Here is a 20,976-nt window from a genome sequence, read left to right on the forward strand (position 1 = left end):
ATGCTCCTCGGGAAGGTCAGTAACATTTGTGTGGGTCAAGAAACTCATCAAACGGCCACAGTGGCAAGTTTGTCTAGAGTCAAATGAAATGTACTGTCCCCATGGTAGATTTGAAGAAGGCAGAATAGAGGTACCCTCGGTAGTTTTTTATAAGGTACATACAAATTTGATCCCAAGGTCTGAAAAGTCGTGCTTGTAATCACAAAGACATAAAAACATCTTAAACAGTCGGTGTGCAAATACAGTATATATGTATATAGGTATTACAAGCTCAGCAAAAGCATTTGATCTGCTCCCCATACACAAAAACAATACACACACTGGAGCTCTTACATCTGCTCAGAAATGCCTCGATGTTTTTGTTTTTCCGCAGGGCAGGATAGTTTAAATCATGAGCCAATGCGTTCATGGAATCCTGAAAGACACAAAAAGAAAAGAATTAGTCTGTCCTTGGGGAGAAGAAAAAAAAAGAAAACAAGCAAAATACTGATATTTGTTCCTAAAAATACAGAACTTCCAGGTTTAACTTTAGTGTATTAAAAAGCCGTATTTAAAAGCAATTCTGCCTCATAAATATCATCAAACGCCAGAAATACTCTTTGGGTCTGGCTGGATTTTTCATTGACAAATTGAGAAACATGAAAATACATTCATGCTTTAAAGCTGACTTCTTTTATATTCATGATTTTATGATTCATGATCATTAATCTGTCAATACAAATCTCACCAGCTGGGCAACCCTGACCTTCTGTTGGCTGATAGAAGCGAAGAAAACAAAATGAATGAAAGAAGCAACGAAGGAAGCAAAAAGTGGCACTTTTGTAAACTGAGTTCTCCAAAACCCGACATAAGTGGGAGAGAAAATTAGGCTGCTAATGTGGAACAAAGCAAAACAAACACAAAAGGACAATGGAGGCGGGATAATACAGACATAACAAGTCATGTAAGAACAAAAAGGAGTCACGTGATGTTGTTACGGCTGCCTGCCCAAATACACAGACCATCCACCCGGCCCACCGACACCCACCCGAGTCAAACACGCACAAATCCCTCCCTGTGGCTCAACACAGAGGGGCAGTGGCAGCATCAGACTAAAAGCCGAAGCATCAGTAGTGTCATCAGACCTTAAATCAGCGGTGTTGGGTTTCATGTCGAACCAAAATGTCTCGGTGATCCAAACGCATGACGCTGGTAGGGTAAATTGGCAGGTGGGTGGGTGGGTGGGGGTTTATTAGGGGTGTTAGGGTGTAGTATGACCCTCTGTTTCTCAAAAACAGGGGTCAAGTGGAGTCATCCAGTGTGTGTGTGTGTGTGTGTGTGTGTGTGTGTGTGTGTGTGTGTGTGTGTGTGTGTGTGTGTGTGTGTTTGCGTATAGGGGAATTGAGACCTGACAGTATCTCCTGGTGTGTTTGTTCGGGGACATGTGAGAGGGTGGACGGGGGCATGTGGAACAATTCTGCACCTTTAAATAGCAGCGGTGAGGAGAGATGTCCCCCCCCACCGCCGACGGGTGGAAATAGACCTAAAGGCTCAGAAGCTATTGTGGGACAAACAGCTTATGGCTCCGGAGCGCTCGAGGATCTGTGATCATTTTACACTGTGTGTGTGTGTGTGTGTGTGTGTGTGTGTGTGTGTGTGTGTGTGTGTGTGTGTGTGTGTGTGTGTGTGTGTGTGTGTGTGTGTGTGTGTGTGTGTGTCTTGTAACAGCCGTGTTTAGTGCAGTAGAGAGGGAACTCTGTTTCCAAGAGTGGGTGATGGTGAACTTTGTAATATTTGAATCATATGTAAATACAATCTAATTTTAGCAGATTGAAATGAAGCATCGGGAGTAGATCTGCAGACTGTGGGGATGTGTGACTAAAACCATAAATTTGTTCAGACTGCTGCAGCCTTGTTTCTAGATTTCTAAAATATCTTTTCGATCCGTCCATGTACAGTACATTAAAGGTGCTGGAAATATAAAGCTGCACGTTGCTTGAGTTACTTACATGCGGTACATTTCCTGGTTTGTTACCGACGTGTGTCGTGTGTGCACGGCGCTGTCCTTTAGAGCTAAAACGTTTCATCAATTCGAACCCATCAAAGTTTAGGGTTAAAGTTAGGGGTCCTCAAATTTAGTAAGTAACATCTACAAAACTGTGAGGCTAAAATGAACAGCATTGGGTTTTATGGGTAAGAGACACTTTGGAGAATTTAGAAATACAATAACTAATACAATATAATCTGTTTGTGTTTATCACCAGGCCAGAATTAGATTTAAAAAATGTAAGCAAAGGGGGACATTTTTTACTTCCACTGGACTAAAATTATGAACTATAAATAGTCTCATAATAGTCAGTCGACACTGATGTTATTGAACCCGTTCTATAAATTCTCAACTGCAGCTGCAACAAAAATGAAGTATGACAAGGCTGCAACCATTTAAACACAACACGTGGCAACCTCTGAAAAATGGTAACGGTAGATATTATATATTAGATGCAGCTTGGTGCTGCTCAGAGACCTCCAGGGTGGAAGTGACAAAACTTATAAATATGCAGTAACTTCATATCTAAGAAAACCAATGCATTTTGTCATATAAATATCCCATTTATTTACGGTATATGCCTGAATCTTTTCTGGGTTGCATTTTGCTGAATAGATTTGTTCAGTTATGATTTAAAAAAAGAAAAAAAGAAAATGGAAACCTAAAACATCACGCCTTCATAATAAATAAGGTGTTCAACTTCTGTAACATTCAGGTGAAAAAGGTTGATTCCATATTTTAAAGCCATCCAGGGCTTCTATAAAGATCTACTGATTGTTTCAAAACTCCTCATACTTCATGGATTTGTATAATACAACTTCTCCGTTCAGTGTATTGACATATTTTACAGCAAAATGTGGACTAGTGCTCACATCCTGTCCACCAATCTATTCAATAGTCCCTGTACGCATGGGCCACACTGAAGCAGCTAAATGAAAGAGCATCTTCAATTTGATCATTTCCACGTCTGCCTTCTGTCATTCAGGGGTTCAAACCAACATGAACTGGATCACACTGATAATAACAGTGGCCTTTAGTCTTTGTCCTTTATTTTTCTATCATAATTATTCAGACCCAATTATCTATGGTCTATTAAGATAGTTTGTGATTTATCCTATAAGCGCCCTCATTATGGTACGTCAGTCTGTGTTATCTTGTGATGTGAAGGGTTTAAGATTTACGTCTCTTGGCTCCTGACTGAGACGAAGACAATTAGATCCAACTTGTTTGATTTTGCTGGAATCTGGACAAATCTAAACACAGTCCGGTACTTCAGACTTATTTGTGTGTCCTCGCTTCCTCAGACACCACCTCCCACCCACTCCACTGTAAGCTGATACTGTGAAGGACCACATTCAGCAATCAGGGCTTGTTCCAGGTGCTCGGCTGCGCCGGCGGACAGCAACACGGCCTGCCTTGCATTGTTCCTCGGATTCCTGTTTGAAGTTACTTTCCCGTAGAGCGTCTGATCGGTACATGTTTTCAATTCTTTACAAGGGAGTTGTCACATACCTCCGATTGTATGCCGACAAACTCTAAGAATCTTTATCCGTTTGAAATAAACAGTACGTGTCTCCTGAATTTATTCTCTTATATACTCTCATATACATGGCTATTAGGAAAATATTGACCGTCACATTCAGTGCATTTGTCCCGGGTTGTCTCTAAATATGTGTAATAATGTTTTATGGTTCTGTTGTAAGGACTTTACTATGTCAAGTGGCTTGAAATAACTTTTGTTGTGATTTGGCACCATATAAATAAAAATGATATTGAATTGAAATTGGTATGCTGATTGGGGAATAATCATACATCTACATGGTCTTCTATAGTACTTTCACAATTATGTAATTATGTCATAAATCGACCAATGAAACATCATATTTTTATTTAAAACACTATTTTCAGTATTTTTAAAACATAACGGATAATTCTGCATCTGCTTAGTAATATTAGTACTTATTTTCTAATTGCATTTCTCTCAATAGGTTCATTAATTTTTATCAGTGAGAATATTTCTGTGTTTGTTCAAGTGCCAGCAGTGATGAGCAAGTGTTTTCTGAAACCAATGTAAGGATGTATGGCTGGAATTAATAGTAATAATTAGTTTGATTTAGTCATTTACTTAATGACTCCTTATTTTTGAGTATAGGATGTCAGAAATTTGGGGAATTTCTCATGAGACCAGAGCTTCATTTGTCTGGTCAGTATAGCATTATATTTTAGAAGCTGGACTGAACACTTTTTTTTTTTCAGATAATCATTACAGCACAACACACTTAAAAAAAAAGCTCAAATTAAACATGAATTTAGTGACAGAGGAGCATCACCCTTCACGGTAATCACTTTCAACTTAGCAAACACGTCTCTTTAGCAAGTGTTCAGTCTTTAACACTCGGTAGAATCACACGAGTTAAAGTGATTAAAATTAGAGCTACCACTACATTAATCAGTAAGTAATGAAAAATATCAACACTATATTTTCCAAAAGACACAATTTCCGATTCGGGATGATGATTTAAAAAAAAAAAAAAAAAAAAAAAAAAAATTCTCTTTTGTGCCTATACAACAAAAATAATTGTGGACAAACAGGAAATAGTGAGTGAGGTCATGGCGGGTTATCTCTATCTCAATTCCAGGAAGTGACTTCAGCTTCCTGTGTGGTAGCTCCCTGCATTAAGCAGCAGGATGGCCATTGTTACATCCACTGCAGAGCTGCTTAACAAACAGCCACAGCTGACTGTCAAGATAAACTCAAAGACGATGACTGCTGAGATGATACGGGCTCAAATGGATTCGGATCACTTTGTTGTCTGTAACGGTGTGACACAAAGTGGGGTTGCTCATAGAGCACTGGCTTTACACTGGACTTCACTAGTGAGTCATCAGCAGTGAGAATAGACATTGGCCCCTCCAGCAGGAAATACTGCAGACAGACCGGTGTGGACACCATGGATAACCTCAAATCTCCTTTAACTGTCTGAAGTATTCATCCAGTTGACTTATTGACCTCAATAATGATCTCCAAGTGTGACTGTCCTGGTTGTCTTTGCTCATATTATCACCATAACAAGCGGACAGTTCTGTTAATATCAAACTTGTATGAAGCAACTAAATAACTTGTACAGTCAATTTACTTTTCTGAACATTTTCCCATCATTTCCTGAGCGAACCATGACTGTCTGATTCGTAATGCAGTCTATACATTTTCCCAAAGCCATCTCTGGATGAAGAAATCACTTTTACCATAAGCATGGCGTTGAAAGAAAACATCTCAGCTTCACCCCGTGCCCTGGTACAAGACCCCGTCAAGGCAGTTGACAAAGCTACCCCATTTGTTGTGAGACGTTGGAGAAGAGGAGCTTAGAGGTGTGGCAGGAGATGGCCGAATACATTGTGAGTGCAGGTCAGAGGGAGGACATGTCATTTAGAGACGCTCCAAGAGATTCAACAGGCAATCACAAACAGACACTGATGGAGTGGAGAAAAGACGAATGATTATTAGCTCCTGATAGTAGATTTTAGGGAGAGCATTGATTGGTTCATTTGAATGACGTTCAGTTTTTGAGTTTAAGGCCCCTTTTTTTTTTTTTTTTTTTTAAGATATCACATTTTATTATCATTACACTACATTTTCCATTATATAATTCTACTGTGAATGTAAAGAGAATCTATTTGTAGGTCTTTTCCATACAGGAAGTTTAGGTGGAGTTTCCCTCTGCTGCCTCTGTGATTAAAGGCCAAAGTGATGATAAACTTGGGTGATAGCAGCTGAAAGGTTTACTTATCTCACGTGTTATTATTCAGTCATGCATTAAAAACATTCAGTAAACTGCTTTTCTTCTTTGGATTATTAGTGCTGTTTGTATGGACTTGTCTTTTCAGGTATTCCATAATCATGACAGAATAGTTACTCATAAATATGTGTGACTCCTGACGCCAGAAGACCTTTGGGGAAAATGCAAACTCACCAGCAGGGTTTCCAAGTTTAGTGCCGACTGTGGATTCCCCATTAGGGACTCCAGCTTCTTCAGCCGGCTTTCCAGTCTGCTCTCTGCTCCGAGCATGATTACAGAAAAAGTGAATCCAGTCCAAATGGTAGAAGAAGAAAAAGTCCAAACACCTGCAGACCTGTGTTGTGTTTTCGGTCCCGGTGCGGTGGAGGCGCACTCCGCTGGATTCAGCTCCTCATGTCAGCTCCTCAGTGAACTGCGGTTTGAGTTGTCAGGTTCATTCTTCATCCGCTGCCAAAGTAAAGCCGTCTCGTTGCTTTTTCATTAATATCTCACAAGAAAGTGAAAACCGAGCGGCCGTGTCGGGCCGGACGACGAGCACCCGTCTCTCAGGTGCCGCCGCGGCTGCTCCGGGACAGGTAGGTAAAACACACTCCGATCCGACCACAACGTGTCCAACCTGTAGGACAAAACCGCTGTCAAGTCAGACAGGACATAACATGAAGACTTCCGGTTACAAATGTCAACCTAAAAGTCGAGGTCTGCTTGGGTCACCCTCAAAATGAACAACACCGTGGCGACAGGTTCAGAAAATGATTGGAAAATGGAGTCAGAAGTTTTTAAATAAATTAAGAGATTTGATAAGAAAAAAATCTGAGAAGAAATCAATAATTTACCTGCTTTTCCAGATCTGCAAAAATAGTTTACGAAAGGAAAAAAAACTGAGCAACAAAAATCTTCAGTGATGAATTAATATCAAACAAAAACACCTTTTAAATAGCTAGGGAGCAAATGTACATTGAGTGTGTTTTTTGGGGGGATTAAACTACATTCCCCACTGTCAAAGAGGAACTTTAATGAAAATAAATGCAGAAAGTATTTCATGTTAGTTTTATTCATCTTAGAGAATCTTTTTTCTGTTTTAAAACATATTTAAAGATTCTCGATTTGGCATCTAAGCCATCTTTTTGCGATGTATATTTTTGCCTCTTTTGTGAAACACATTTTTGTCTTATACGAGTTGTATCCTGCTCGAACTTTTTAAAATAGGACTCTTACTTTAAATCTGTTTTTAAATAAGTTTTAAATAAATTACGATACAATAATGACAAAAATGTTCTACCACATGCTTTACCATATTCTGGTTGGTTTATGCTTTTATTTTGAGGGATTGTCCCACATCCGGTTTTGTACTGCCTATTTAGAGCTGCTTTAACGAGAATACATCCCATAGTGTTCCCTTTATGTTGCTCCTTGAAAATTCTGTCTAGCAGTTTTGGTTTCTGACTTGGCCTTGTAATTTGCCCCAGCCCGGGATACCACTGCCCTCCTAAAAACGTCCAATCACTGCTCCCAGCAATCTCTCACCGAGCCGGAATTCCTGCTCTCTTACCTCATTTCTCTGTTTTACCGTCGCTGCATGGAGGCTCGACCAACTTTCAGTATTTTAGGAATGCTGGTACGCTGCCTTTCAGACACGCAGGCTCTAAGAATAGACATTTACAGGGTTCACAGTGTGTTAGCAGTCCTTATCTACAGCTCAAAATCTGAATGATTGGTCATCACAAGGCCAAAATTAAGATTTATGGTGATACAGAACAACAAAATAAATCTCAGATAAAAGAAAAAATACATATTCTAACTTCTTGAGTAAAAAAAAGATGGAGTAGAAAAAATATAAAATAATCTGAATAAAATACATTAGAAATGTTCTTGCTCTTAGAATAACTTTTATTTATTTTACTTTACAAAGAGGTTTCCACCAAAGCTCTTGGTTACTTAATCTTTACTCAAATACAAACAATGTGACAGATTCAATTCGTATAGTGGGCTAAATGTTTGACAGGGGTGGTCAGAAAGTACATTTGCATTTCAGGCAACAACAGCAACAAAACTTCTGACAACGGTCAAAACTTCGCTTTAACACATATATTGTATCAGGTGAGTAATGGCAATGTTAAAAAATATATATATAAACGAATAATGGCAGTCTTAATGTATTTTTGGGGCCTCTGCTGTCAGAGTGAAGGATCACTTGTTGACACTGCAGCTATCTGTATGGAGTGATGTCATCACTGACTCACACAAGATATTGACAAAGTCCCCTTCGCCAGCCGAGGATGACACTGACATCATGGCGTGACCTGTGGTGAGGATGCAGGCTGGAATGAGTGGGGAGATGGTGAAATGGGTTGACACACACACACACACACACACACACACACACACACACACACACACACACACACACATCTGATTTTGGAATGATGACAGGGGTGGGTCACATTGGTAAGTATTTTAGGAGTAGGGCCAGTAGGACCACTTATCCAGGGGACTGTTGAACTCTTCATTAAGAAGAGGCTTTGAAGGGCTGCTGACTGCATCCTGGGTATATGACACTGCTGTAATGGTAGGCAATATTTAGATATTAAAAAAAAATGGCGAGATGCGATCAAAAAGCTGTCTACTTGGCATTGGATATCAGTCAGATGGCACTGAGTGCAGTGTCAAGTGCACAGAGATTGTTTCCTGGTGCTTTCTTGTCAGAGAGGGGCAGGTGCAAAGTTACAAAGGCAAACACTGCTCTCTAGTGGGGATACAGCATATAAACATGAGACGGATGGCATGTAAGAGCTTCGGCACTCCCAAAATACAATCATCAAAGGAAAAAAAACATCAAGAAATAAAGCAATTTTGTTGTGAAGATCTACAGATGCATCATCCATAAGTTAATATAACATCAAATAGTATCTGTGTAGAGTTCAACTACAAAACTGAAATCTTACAATGGGACAAGCGTTGACAAGCCTCTAAGTGATCTAGCTGGATCAAATCTCAATAGGTATCCCCAACAGCGGGAACTGTAATACTGATCGCTGCATACTACAGCATTTGATGCTTTTGAGTATAATACCACATTTGGTAAAATTACAAGACTGTTTTTCTCAGAATCATCTGATAAGCCAATAGCTCATTGAAAAGAAATCTGAATCAGGATCAGTTTAACTGTCACGTCCCATGAATGTTTAAAGGATTTGACGTAAACATCCATGGCACTCAGTGCTATAAATGATTCAAATTCTGATGTGCTATCCAAGATTTGGTAGATCAGGTGAATAGTGAGAGTGGGTCTGTAAATCACACATTTGTGTACCAGCGTCATCAAGACGACTAACGTGTCCACAGACCATCTCAGCTGCTGCGTTTCAGTAGGTGTACCCTCATTTATTCTGGGTAGTTTTACATTGTTTTAGAGGAGGAAGAGGGAATTCTCCTCAGGGACTGTTACACCGCTCGGTCGTCTTAACAGCCCAGCCTGACTCTCTCTACTCGATGAGTAAACTGCCCAAGGATAAAGTCTCGATCTCAGCAGAATTTCTCTCCTCCCTCAAAGGACGTGAGCAGCGTAGGGAATCGCAGGCAATCAGTTGTGAGGGATGAAACCTCGGAACTAGTGTGTGTAGTTCGTGCCGTATTTAGATTGGGCGGATAGGTGGAAGAGAGAAGGGTATACTATATTCCTGGCTGTCGGTCAAAAAAATAAAAAATAAAAAGCTCCTGAAGTCTGAGCCCCCGTCGGCCAGGTAACCCAAAACCTGGAGTGGGGAGTCAGCGTGGGATATGGGGAGAGGAACAATGTGGCTCTTTGTGCAAGCCGGGCAGAGAAAACAAACCGTTTCCCCTGGAAAGAGATCATGTTCAGACTCCATCTCCAGACCACACAAGGCTGATCAGAGCCCTGTCTGCTGTATGGAGCAAGGATAGGAGGAGGAAGAGGAGGAGGAGGAGGAAGAGCGCATCTGGGCAGCCACACTAACTCGTACACCAATACACACTTTGGGGCAATATCAGAGAGGAAGAAGATCTGAGATGCTCCACTTCAAGCGCTCACCGAACACAATGCGACACACGAGCCAGCGATGCTCTTTGGTCCAATACTAAATGTGTGAGTGTGTTGTGTTCTTCTCCCATGGTGGCTTGTGATAATTCGGCCATCTGGACTGCTTCCTGGGTTGGCACCCTGCTGGTCGACAGGCAGAGCAACACTCTGGTGGGCTGACAGGCTGGAGGACAGGCTGGAGGGTGTTAGCACTGGTGTTGTCCACAAGAGGGCGTGGCACTGAATCTGGCACTGCCATACAGTGTTAAACAGTGAGTCTGTTCATTAGGTGGAGAGGGTGGGAGTGCAAAAAAACAGAAAAAAGGAGAGAGAGAGTGGTGAGATGTTATAGAGTGTAGGCTGATTCTGTGTAACTTCCATTTGTACCATATCTTATATCAACCTCCTGCTCTGGACACTCATTCCTTAATCCGCCCATTCTACATAAACACTGAGAATGAGGCTTTTAGTCATGTCAACACTCAGATAACTGTTGCACAGGGCACAATCAAACTAAGAACATCTGGTCTCTTTTCTCTCTCACACTTACACAGACTCTCATTGAAACACACATATTAAACGCAAACAGACACACACACACACACACACACACGTAAGGGCCAAACCAGGGTTCTGTACTCCCTCTGTCCCATTGCGTTTTAGTTTCAAACGCTCAGCGAATACCCATGTGGTGGGATCGGATTACACGGGGCTATAAAATATCCCAAATAAAGGCAAGGAAAACTGAGACGAAAAAACGGGCTGTTTCCTGAGGTGAAATCCTCCAGTTGGCTGCTGACTCTGTCAGTGTGGGAGATTTTTTTTTGGAGACTTTTAGCAGTCGAGACAATAGAACAGGACAGCAACGTTCAGTTCAGAGCACCGAGGTGGCAAGTTAAAGTCATTCACATACGGCAGCCAGCTCCCATTACACACAACGCACGGCCATAAATCCGTCTGCACGACACAAGCAGCACTCTGTGATTTCATATGTATTGGTTACTAAGGCGATGCATTAAACCACAACAAATGACAAAGAGTAAAGTGGGAACTCATTTAGTGAAAGGAAATCTTGTTGTGCTTAGGCCTAAACCATCTGGGGTATAAGACAAAGGTTTATGTTGTTCTTTCTCTATCAGCCGCAATCATTTTTAAACACAATTATTAAGGTGACCCCTGGCCTTTGGAGGCTTGGAGTGAAATATAGAGAGAAAAACAGGCCAGTTGAAATCTAAACCGTCTCTGTAGTATCAGGAAATTAATCTTAGGACACACAGTAAAATGGTAACATGATCTTGTTATGGTGAGACACCAGAGGGTGAGGATGACGACTGGTGTTACAGCCATTTGGACGAACAATCGGGCAAGTGAAATCAAGAAGGCCTTTGATTGGCCCAGAGAGGCTTTCCTGCTGCATTCTAACAACAACATCTGGTTGGCAGCGGACAGCCGTGGTGAGTGAAGAAAAGGAAAAGGATTGAAAAGGGAGAGGAGAGTGCAAAACTTGTACATGGGAGTGAGACGAGCCAAAGCCAGAACAGGGTGTCATTATGACATATGTAATCGGATCGCCCTGGTTCTGGCCCTGTGTTTTCAAATGAAGCCCCAGAGCTCCGTCACAGCTGAGAGCTGGCTCTTATACTCACAGAGCCTTGTAGTCTGCCTGACAATCACCTCTGTTTCTACAGCAACCTCAGAAAGACATCTGCACTGCCTCAGTTCATACTGCAAAATGCAAGAGCTGGATTTTGGGGTCACACAGAGACTTGATGTGTCTCTTTGTCTGAATGTAATTTTGTACAAACAATCCCATAACCTCAAGGTCAGTAATGATTCCACAGGAGCCATCTGATCTCATCTCAGATGGGCTAACGGGTTAAAATGTAGAATTCTCTCCCTCCCTCTTAAACAGACGTACACTGACGTATCTTGGTAAATTTGAGCCTACAAAACAGGCTGCCATGCAAACAAAGTATTGTGACTGTCAGGTTGTGGTGAAGTGATCGCCTTTCAAAGTGACTCTCACTGCCTGTGTCCTCCACCTCCTTCCCCTGTTGTAACCTTAGAGCACTGAAGAGTGCCAGGTTACTGGGATTCTCTCTCTTTGGCGCCATGCTGTTTAGTGACCATGCGCATACTGTGAGACCTGTGATTAAGCCTGCCCCACATATGTGTGAATGTGTGTGTGCACACATTTTCCAATCCCTGGTTAAATGGCATTTAAAAATAATTGCTGGCTTTTAATTTATCCAATGTAGAATACCACAGAAAGTTTATGCAAATACAGCTGCAGTGAACTAAGTACACTATGACATTTACGTGACAATATCCGCAGATGTGTGAGTAAGATAAGGAGATATAAGAGTTCTGGTCCCTCTTACAATGGGACACTCAGTAATACTAGATATAATAGAATCCACTGTAAGCTATGCTATCCGTATCTTCCCTCACACCGTAACAGAAAGTCTCACCTCCATCCTCTACTTATTCTGATCTCGGATTCGTAGGCATCGCCTCTTCAGAGCTGGCTCCATGTCTCCTGTGCTGGGCACATTAGCAGGGCTCCGCAGGCTACCCTTGTCCCTGAGTTTGGGCAAGAGCAGTGGGGTGGTGGTCCCACCTGTCTTTGGCGCTGTGGGCAGGGCATAGGCATGGTCCTCATCAGGAACATGAGAGTCCTCTCCTGCGTCCCCAACAACTGTTAAGGGCTCTTCTGACTGGCTGACGAGGACCTCAACCCGCACTGGGCTAACAACAGAGCACTTGTTCTCTTTGATAGCTTCCAGCTCACCAAGTGCAGGATCAAGGGGTGGTGCTGGTAATCTGTGGGGTAGGGAGGAGTCTGGACTGGCAGGTGTGGATGAGGAGGACATCCCATTTTGACCAAGGTCCTGAGATTTTAGGGCAGAGGACGTGGCATCGTGCGGATGGCTGCTCCCCATGGGGCTGGGTGGGGTGCGAGAGGGTGGAGTGTGAAAGTCCAGGTGCTGGTAGCTAGTGTCATGTGAAGGTGACTGTGGTAGAGAAGGGGTGGGTCGGATGATATCATGGAGCCCTGACCTGTTGACCTGCCCAGTTCCTGACTCCCCCAGCCCTGACAGGTCCACCACTCCGTTGGCACTGGGCTCCAGCTTCACTTGGGTCCTTTGAAGAACCCTTTGGATGACATGTCGCTCCGTCTGCTGCTGCTTATAGTCTGTGAGCCCCTCCGGCCCGGGGGCTGGGCAGGGGGATTGATTGTACTGTGCTCTGGGGGAGGATCCCCCACTTTGGGGTGTGGATACTGGGGACAGAAAAGGCCTCTCTGATTTAACCCAATCTGTGTCTCTTGTGCCGGGGTCACTCAGTGAGGAGAGACCTTGAAGCAAGGTTCCACCCAGGTTGTTGGCTACCAATCTGCTGTCCCCTTCAGAGATCCCTGGAGATGGTGGTCTGGTAACCCAGGATCTACCCCGGTCTACCCCCTCTGGCACAGGCTGAATAACTCCACTGTGACTTGGAGTTTCTACAGTTGCTTTAGGAGGGACTGGAATGGGGATAGGAATAGGTATGGGGACAGGTAAGGGAACAATAATGGGATAAGGCACCAGGATGGTGGGTTGAGGCAGAAGGGGGCTAAAAGAAGGAATACCAAAGTTCATTAGGTGGGGCATTGGGACAGGACCCCGTGGCATCATATTCAGAGGGGGGGAGTGCAAACCAGGGAAATAGGCTCCTGGGAAGGGATGCATGAGTCCAGGGGGATTCATGGAAGAAGAGGTAGGGGGCTGCAGGTGGGGCGAGTGTGGAGGTCTGTGGATGGGACTGGAAGGAGGGGCTGGATGTCTGTAAGGATTGGCATGGGGGCTTTTCAGACCCTGAGCATGAAGAGGAGGCCTAATGAAGGGTATGGGAATTTGAGGTATAGGCTTTTGTTCCAGATTGGGACGAAGAGAAGATGGATGAGGAAGGGGAGCAGGGTGGGCTGACACTTCCACAGAATTGGGAGGTGGAGGATGCTGAATGGATCTCTCCAAGGTCCTCAGCCCAGAAACAGGGACTTTGGAAGAAGAAGAAGAAGAAGAAGCTTCTGAGGGGGAGACGGAGGTGAATTCTGCAGATCCATGGATTAGTGCAGCCCTTTTTGGGGAGAGGTTTCTATTACGGGCTTCCCCTGCACTGTTGTTGCTGTTCCAAGACTCCGGAGTGAGAAGCTTTATCCCGGCCCCGCTGCCGTCTACCCTCCCCTCCTGACTGGTTCTGTTTGGGCTGGAGTTGGTGCTGGTGAGAGCTGCACGGGCTTCTCGGTAGAAAACATCCATCTTGTACTGGTTCAGACACTTGGTGCTGCAGAACTGGAGTCTTTCCTCACCAGATCCGAAGTCCAGGTATTCTTTAGTGTGACGAACATGCTTGCACCAATCACATACCTGGGGCACAGGGGAGAGAGACTGTGGGGGGTCAATGAAGTGGCAGATTCTAGTAGAAAACTTTAAGACCTTTTACAAACATACAGAAACAGGGCAAAGGCAGATTTTTCCCAATACCCCCGCGTAATAAACCTTGTAATTTCATGGCATACTTATATTAACACCTCACAATGGAAAACAAAAGATACATTGATAGTGTCCTCTTACTCTGACATTAGTGTTTATCTTCAACACCAGTCTGGGCGAGTCCTCTATATGCGGGTGCTGAGGAGATCTCTCACCATGGAGGTCTTCATCTCTGGCCTGACAGGGGAAAACCACAGTATGACAAACATGACACAAACGTCTGAGAGACAGTTTGTCAGCCTGGAGTTAATTCTCAAATGCCATACAGCAATCATCCTACAGTCATTAAACCAAATTTGAGCTTCTTACATAACAGGTATAAAAAATAGTTTCAAATAAATTGGCTTGTAATGAAGGGTAGAAGTGGTTTGAACTTCAGGCTGACCAACAAACCCCAAAGGGCAGTACGACAAAGGGTGAAATCGGTGTTGTGAAATAGATACAATTCTACAACCATGCAGGGAGATAATACAGGTGATGTATTGTCATATTATTAACGGCCCTGCCAGTATTAATATAGGAAATTCCTCTTGATTCATGTAAGCAGATCTGCTGTTGATCCGAGTGCTCCCCCATCTCTGTGACCCATCGAGTCGTGTTGAGTTTCGAAACATGAGGCAGCTGAAGGTAAGGTATGCACTGAAAGTGGACACCTCGCCCCAGGCCTCCTGGCCTTCCTCTCAGACAAGCAGCAACAAGCCAACAGAATTGCTTTCCTCCCCGCCTCTGAAAAACTAGAGGGCTTGTTGCGCACAGTCTGTCCAGCCCTCCTTTGTGTCTCTGTTGTTGTGTGAATAAACCTAACACAGTATAAACAACAGTGAGGGTGAAGTCGATACAGCTCCTTGTCACCCTGCACCTCTAAAGAAGGTATATCCATGTCGTAATGGAGGGTGAAAAATCACGGCAATGTGCATCAGGGCGGCTCTCCGTCGTAGCAGCTTTCTTGTCCTCCAGACCAAAGCCACTTAATGGCCGGCCCCTTCTCCATTAACACGAAACTGATACTATGTGTCCTCTACAAACTTTGACCTCCCGTCCACCACTCTTAAACTAGCTCCTCCACACTAACTAGGAATTGTGTTCTTAGAGATCCCTTTTTTAAATTCCTGTAAATGAATCATCATGTATGACCTCACAAGATCAGGAGTGTCTGTTTTTCAAGGTCTGTGTACCTGCAGAAATCACTTGGTGCCTGGTCTCCTGTGTATGCAGAGTGACACATGTGGTGCAAACTGTATGTACAGTTTCTGTGTATGTCTGCGCATGTGAATGCTTGTGTGTGATAATCCAGCTGAGCTCAACACATTTAAAAAACAAAAAGAAATTCAAAGCTCGTCAGCATGAAGATTCAAGATTTCCAACAGCTCACCAAACAGGGACAAGCAACAACTAAATGTTTGTGAATACCCACAGTGATGTTGATGTGCAGTCTACTGTATACATTTTTCATCCAGCACTCACCTTATTGCGTTTGAAGTAGGCCCGTCTGCAAGCGGCAAAGCACTTCTCACTGCAGAAGCTCTTGAGCTCTGAGCCCATACATAGAGAGTAACGTTTGACGCCTTCCTTCTGGCACCAAACACATACTATCTGCACATTCTGTACATCTTCCACTGCAGAGACACAATCAGAAGAGAGGAGGGCAATCAGTGCATGTTATTTGTAGAGGTATTAATACACAGCACAGTGATAGAGAAGCGTTTGGGGTTGGAAGATCTCATAAAAATGAGCCTGGTGCTGAACAGCTAAAGCTGAGGACTTTTCAGTGGGCTAACTAAAACTATTTAATATCACCAGATCTCCATGAGTCAGCTGTGTCTCTGTTTGAGCAGGAACTTATCCTTTAGCTAATCATATGGTCAAGTATAGTATATGTCTGAGAAACATGAGTATGCTAGAGAAGCATACGTCCTTGGCCCACAGCTGGACGTGCTCCAAACTTTCTGTGTGATGTACCCTACAATTAATTAACTGAAGCAGTCTCATGGTTATTTTCTTTTAGGGAACCCACAGATCCTGCTGCATCCCCGTTATACTTTATTTTCAGCTTTATGTACTTGCAGCCCAGTAAATATAGTGGCATATTTTGTCATGATTTAGTATCCCAGCACTGTGGCATTGAGCATTTTGGCATTATTTAGTACGGTAACGATATATGTAACATCAACTTCCAAAAGGACACTAAACTAAACTGAAATGATGGCACCAAGTAATTGGAGGAGCAGGGGACACGTCATGTAATTGCAACGCCTCTTTACTTTTTACAGAGCTACTATTACTGCTCAGGAGCCCATGACGAAAAGCTGAAACTAATACGTGCTCCATCGCCTGCAGCTCACCCTACACTCTGACCTCTTAGCACATAAACATAAAACCAATCATGGGTTACGTGCGCTTGTGTGAAGCAGCGGTATAAACCAAAGTCATACTTTCATATACAGAATTTACAAGGATCTTTCACCCACTACCTGCTGATGGCTTTATGAGGGGCACAATGACAGGGGCACTCTTGTGCTCCTTGGGGGTGGTCAGAGATGAACTTGTTGAGGAAGAGGAGGGTGAAGAGGAGGGGACACTGAAGGACTCTCTCTCTCCGCTCTTCATGGCCAGGACTGAGTGACTGACTTTGGTGTCCATGCTTTTGGGTTTTGGCAAGGAGTTTTCTGAAAAGAGACAATCAAAAGGTAACGCTAACTTGAATTTGTTGTGTAATACGATAGCACACATCCACACCATGGCTCACATGATACTATAATAACGTTTGCACAAACAACAGATGTGCCTGAATGAATGAAATTTGGGAAGCTGCAACTACAGGAGATTGTGTCTAGTGACTCGATGTCTGCACCAAAACCTGCAGAACCTGTTAGTTAGTGTAAATTCAAGGAGTGTGTGCCAACGGTGAACACCTGCCCTCACCTTTTAGCACGGACACATGCTGACGCCTCTCTCTGTAGTTTCTGATCTCGTTGGCCTCCGAGTCTCTGAGCTCCACCTTGTCGTACCCATACCATCCCAGGAGCTCGTTCATGGTGCTTTCTGCAAATGTCTGCACGAGAAAAAGAGGAAAACATCCCTGGTTAACATTCCACGTAAAGGGATAGTGAAACTGAGCCATAGCCTGCCTACAAATGGGAAATTGTGAGTACACATTTTAGGCTTATTAGTGGAACTTTTTATCCTATGTTAAACATAATCAGACCTTCCTACTCTGAATCAATGTGAGGGATTCTTTCTCAGCCCCAGCCCTGTTGTAGAAATGAATAGGGGCACAGTGGAGTACAGCATCACGCTTTTTCCATGATGTATTCAAGTTGTTTACGCTTGCTAAATCTGAGACGGAAAGGTTTAAAACCTAACACCAGTGTGAAATCTATGAATCATCCTTTGTTTATCTCTGTTAATTGGAAAAAAGAGGGAGAAAAGAAAACTGTTCTCCACAGATGGGATGTGTGGTCTCTCTTATTTTTTTTATTACGACCAGATGAAAAAAAAAAAAAAAAAATACAAAGGTCTCTCTCTTTATCCACCCACCTCCCTCTGTGGCTTTGCAAGGACCGGATTGGAGGAGAAACCTGATCCGGAACGAGCAGAAATCAGAGCGGGACACCCTACACCACAGCGAGGTCCCACGGTTCTCGGAAATGCCCCGCTCCTCTCTTCTCCTCTCTCCAATGTCCACCACTCTCTCTCTCTCTTTCTCCAGCTCTCGCCTGTCCCTCCCCGAGCCTCTTTTTCTCTCCTCTGCCCCCCCTCACCTCTCATCTTAACCATCCTCCCCTCCATCCCAGCACCTTCCAGCCCTGACACCCGACACAGCACTGCCTCTCAGGTTTCACCCTTTTCCAGCACAGCCAGTCTGCTGTGGTGGTGTTGTAGTGCTGTAGTACTGACTGCACATTCTTTCCCCTGCTTTCCTCACTCCGACCTCTGCTCTGCACTAGGGCCTCAAAGAAATGGATCTCTCCCTTGCTTGCTCACTTTCTGCTGTGTGTGTGTGTCTGGGAGAGTGTGTGGGTGAGTGCAAGCAGTGGTATCATATCCAGCTAAATATGCCTAACGATGATTAAAGTTAAGTATCCGGTGTCTGGTGCTGCGCTCAGGTCTGACGTGGAGGGAGTAGGTCCGAATGTGGTGTTGAAACAGATGTATTACAGAGACAACACTGGGACGGACCTCAGCTGAGCTGGAAATCAGTTTGCCTGCTTTCTTGCCTCTCTTTCTTTTACTGTTCCCGTCTTTTCATCATTTGACATTTTTTAAAAGGTGCACATCTCAGGGAATTTAAGTCTTATACATTTCCCATCATGCCGAATTTTGGTATTGTGGTGTCCTCCACAAGGATTACACTGATGGCAGCGCTCCTATATAACCCAGTGCCACTGGTCTTTCTTTTTTCTTGTTAACGAAAGATGGGCAAGTTTTTTTTTCCTCACCCACCCCTCCACTTCCCACAATGTTGTTTTTGTTTCTTTTTGGCAGTTTAGACAAACATCTGCTTTGTGAGAGTGACAAGCCATATCCCAAACCGCAGAGAGGGTTGCAGCCAAAGGCAACAAACTGGGGCCGACCCTGAGATTCAGCCCAGGCAGGCTTACATCAAGCGGGGATAACGTTTCACATGTTTTGATTAAAATTAGTTAAGATGTAACACTACACCTCCCCTGGATATCAAACGCTACAATCCAAACCACTTACACAAAAAGAACACATTTCCTCTCTCACAAAATGCCAGAATCTCCCCCAAGAAAACGGCTTGTCTTTTTAGATTTCTCAGCTTCAGCTTGAAGGAGCCTCGGATATCCCTTACCAGCACAGTCAACAGTCTCAAATAGCCAGTGTCCAAACCCAAACAAAGCAGACAATCCGTGGATTAGTTTCCATGCAGTAATAGGCTCATAATGGTGGGTGGGAATCATGTCTGTTGCTGCGATTTAACTTATTACTGCCTGAGCAGAGACTGTCCTTTAACACAAGCAACAGAGAAGAGATTCCTAAAGGACATGTCACTGCTCATTATGTTTCAGCAGAGATTTTCATTGAATGTAATGTTTGCATTCTTGAAAATTAGGTGATAGCGCTTGAGAATTTCCCCAGTGTGAGGCTGAAGCAGGCTATTTAAAGAATATAAATGCTCCCTCTCTTTTTCATGAGGACAAGCCTCTGTGGTGCAGCAAGTGAGCGCGCCGCAGGAGCGGGGAAGAAGTGACGCACATCTGGATCTCCGCTGGACATTACAGCGTGCGCGTTCGGCCACAGCTGGCCTTACATGGCGTCACGACAAGGCAAAGGTCAATCTTTTCTTCTTCTTTCTTTTTTTTTTTTTTTTTTTTTTTACAAACATCTATAATGAAAACGTCCTGTGTGACGTTTTCTGTTTACGTTTATAAAAATGTTTAGGATTTGTTTGTCGTGTCACAAAGGGTGAAAACTTCCGAGGGGCCCAGAACTTGGTTTTTTTTTTCTAAATCTGCAATAAAACCTCACAAAGTATGATTGGTTACAGAAAAGAAACAAAGAGAGCATTTAGAGCAAACAAGCGCAGTACGTGTCTGATTATTCCCAGCACTGGTTCGGGCGCAGTTGACTCTCGCTGTCCTGCGTATCGGAAGACGTGCGCGGAAAGAAGTTATAACTCGATCAATAACACTTCTCACTGGATAAAAATGAATTTATCAGAGGCACACAAACTCATTCTCACCTTCATCTCCTGGTTTATCTCCCTCTTTACGGGGTGCGCGGGTTTCCTGCTGCGTTTGTTTTCCGGAGGTCTCCCTTTCTCCATCTCTGGCATAGTCCTGGTCTGGCTGGATCCGATCCGGATCAGGGTTGGGTGTCAGCTGATGTCGTTTTAGCGGAGTAGCTCAGAGTGAAAGCTGTCACTCCCGGTGACAGCGGCTGTCATTCCCGGACGTCTGAGTCCCTCATTTGGGGCTTCACACCATCCGAGTCCACTGAACATGCGTGCACTCCGGGGTGAAGCTCCGCGCGGAACAATCCTCACTCTCTCTTCTCCACTGCCGCCAAGTTCGCACTGACACGCAAGATACGTCTTCCGGTTGGGACTTTCAAAGTTTAGGCAACTATCAACGACGGTGAGCGTTTTTAGTTGTTGTAGAGAATGTAAATTAAACAAAAGATTAATCACCAATTTATTTAGGAAACTTTGAAGTTGATGTATAAATTAAAAACGTGAAAATCATTATGATTTGAATCTAGTAACATGTAGTATAGTACAATTTAGATTTTAAATCAAAACTTAAGAAAGTAGGCCAAGGAGGCGTAATACTAGTTGAATCCCAATATAATGTTAACTACCGTCTTCAGACAAACCAGATTAAAACTAAAAGCAAAAAAGTTTCTGATGAAAACTTAAATAGACTTACTTATTTTAGCCTCTTAACATCTTAATGTTGCAGCATTTATAATACGATTTTTAAATTTAAACACAACATATTTCAGGAATTACCAGAAGCAAGAACTCATTAGTTCTGCTAAAAACAGCCATTATTGCACCATTTATTTGTTCTGGAGACAATGCTGCACTGAAAAGTATTACATAAGAAATATTAGTATTAA

At 43.4% G+C, this 20,976-nt stretch overlaps 2 protein-coding genes across 6 annotated transcripts in view; both read right to left on the reverse strand.

Annotated features, from left to right (window-relative positions):
* The window catches only part of LOC138203334 (rho-associated protein kinase 2-like), a 32,850-nt gene extending 26,423 nt beyond the window's left edge, over positions 1-6,427 (reverse strand). For all 4 annotated transcript variants that reach the window (XR_011178709.1, XM_069158095.1, XM_069158094.1 and 1 more), the window contains exons 1-2: positions 5,998-6,427; positions 334-415 (exon numbers count right to left, since the gene is read on the reverse strand). Coding sequence is in view for 3 of the 4 variants with exons in the window: in XM_069158095.1 (XP_069014196.1) it covers positions 334-415; positions 5,998-6,093 (178 nt within the window). In the remaining variant the exon portion in view is untranslated. The remainder of the gene's footprint in view (positions 1-333; positions 416-5,997) is intronic.
* A 1,271-nt stretch (positions 6,428-7,698) lies between these two features.
* Positions 7,699-20,460, reverse strand: LOC138203336 (sine oculis-binding protein homolog). Of its 2 annotated transcripts, none has more exons than XM_069158098.1 (7): positions 20,099-20,460; positions 17,317-17,446; positions 16,866-17,060; positions 15,859-16,010; positions 14,476-14,571; positions 12,331-14,268; positions 7,699-10,137 (listed from the first exon to the last, which is right to left on the reverse strand). In XM_069158098.1, exons 1-6 carry the CDS (start codon positions 20,189-20,191, stop codon positions 12,340-12,342), a joined length of 2,595 nt encoding a protein of 864 aa, XP_069014199.1. In that variant the 5' UTR covers positions 20,192-20,460; the 3' UTR covers positions 7,699-10,137; positions 12,331-12,339. The 2 variants fall into 2 exon arrangements, with proteins under 2 accessions (XP_069014199.1, XP_069014197.1); XM_069158096.1 differs by having other exon boundaries at positions 12,331-14,289.
* Between the last annotated feature and the right edge of the window lie 516 nt (positions 20,461-20,976).

The sequence above is a fragment of the Embiotoca jacksoni genome, unplaced genomic scaffold, assembly GCF_022577435.1.
Source record: "Embiotoca jacksoni isolate LCO1_2020_lvr unplaced genomic scaffold, fEmbJac1.0.p SCAF_23, whole genome shotgun sequence".
In the NCBI taxonomy this organism is placed as follows: domain Eukaryota; kingdom Metazoa; phylum Chordata; class Actinopteri; family Embiotocidae; genus Embiotoca; species Embiotoca jacksoni.

Excerpts from the sequence above, each read along its gene's own strand:
- LOC138203336 (XM_069158096.1), bottom strand. The coding sequence starts at position 20,191 with ATGCCAGAGATGGAGAAAGGGAGACCTCCGGAAAACAAACGCAGCAGG. Across the intron at positions 17,447-20,098 it reads AGATAAACCAGGAGATGAAG|ACATTTGCAGAAAGCACCAT; the intron begins GTGAGAATGAGT and ends TTTCTCGTGCAG. Across the intron at positions 14,290-14,475 it reads AGATAAACACTAATGTCAGA|TCTCTCTCCCCTGTGCCCCA; the intron begins GTAAGAGGACAC and ends GACCCCCCACAG.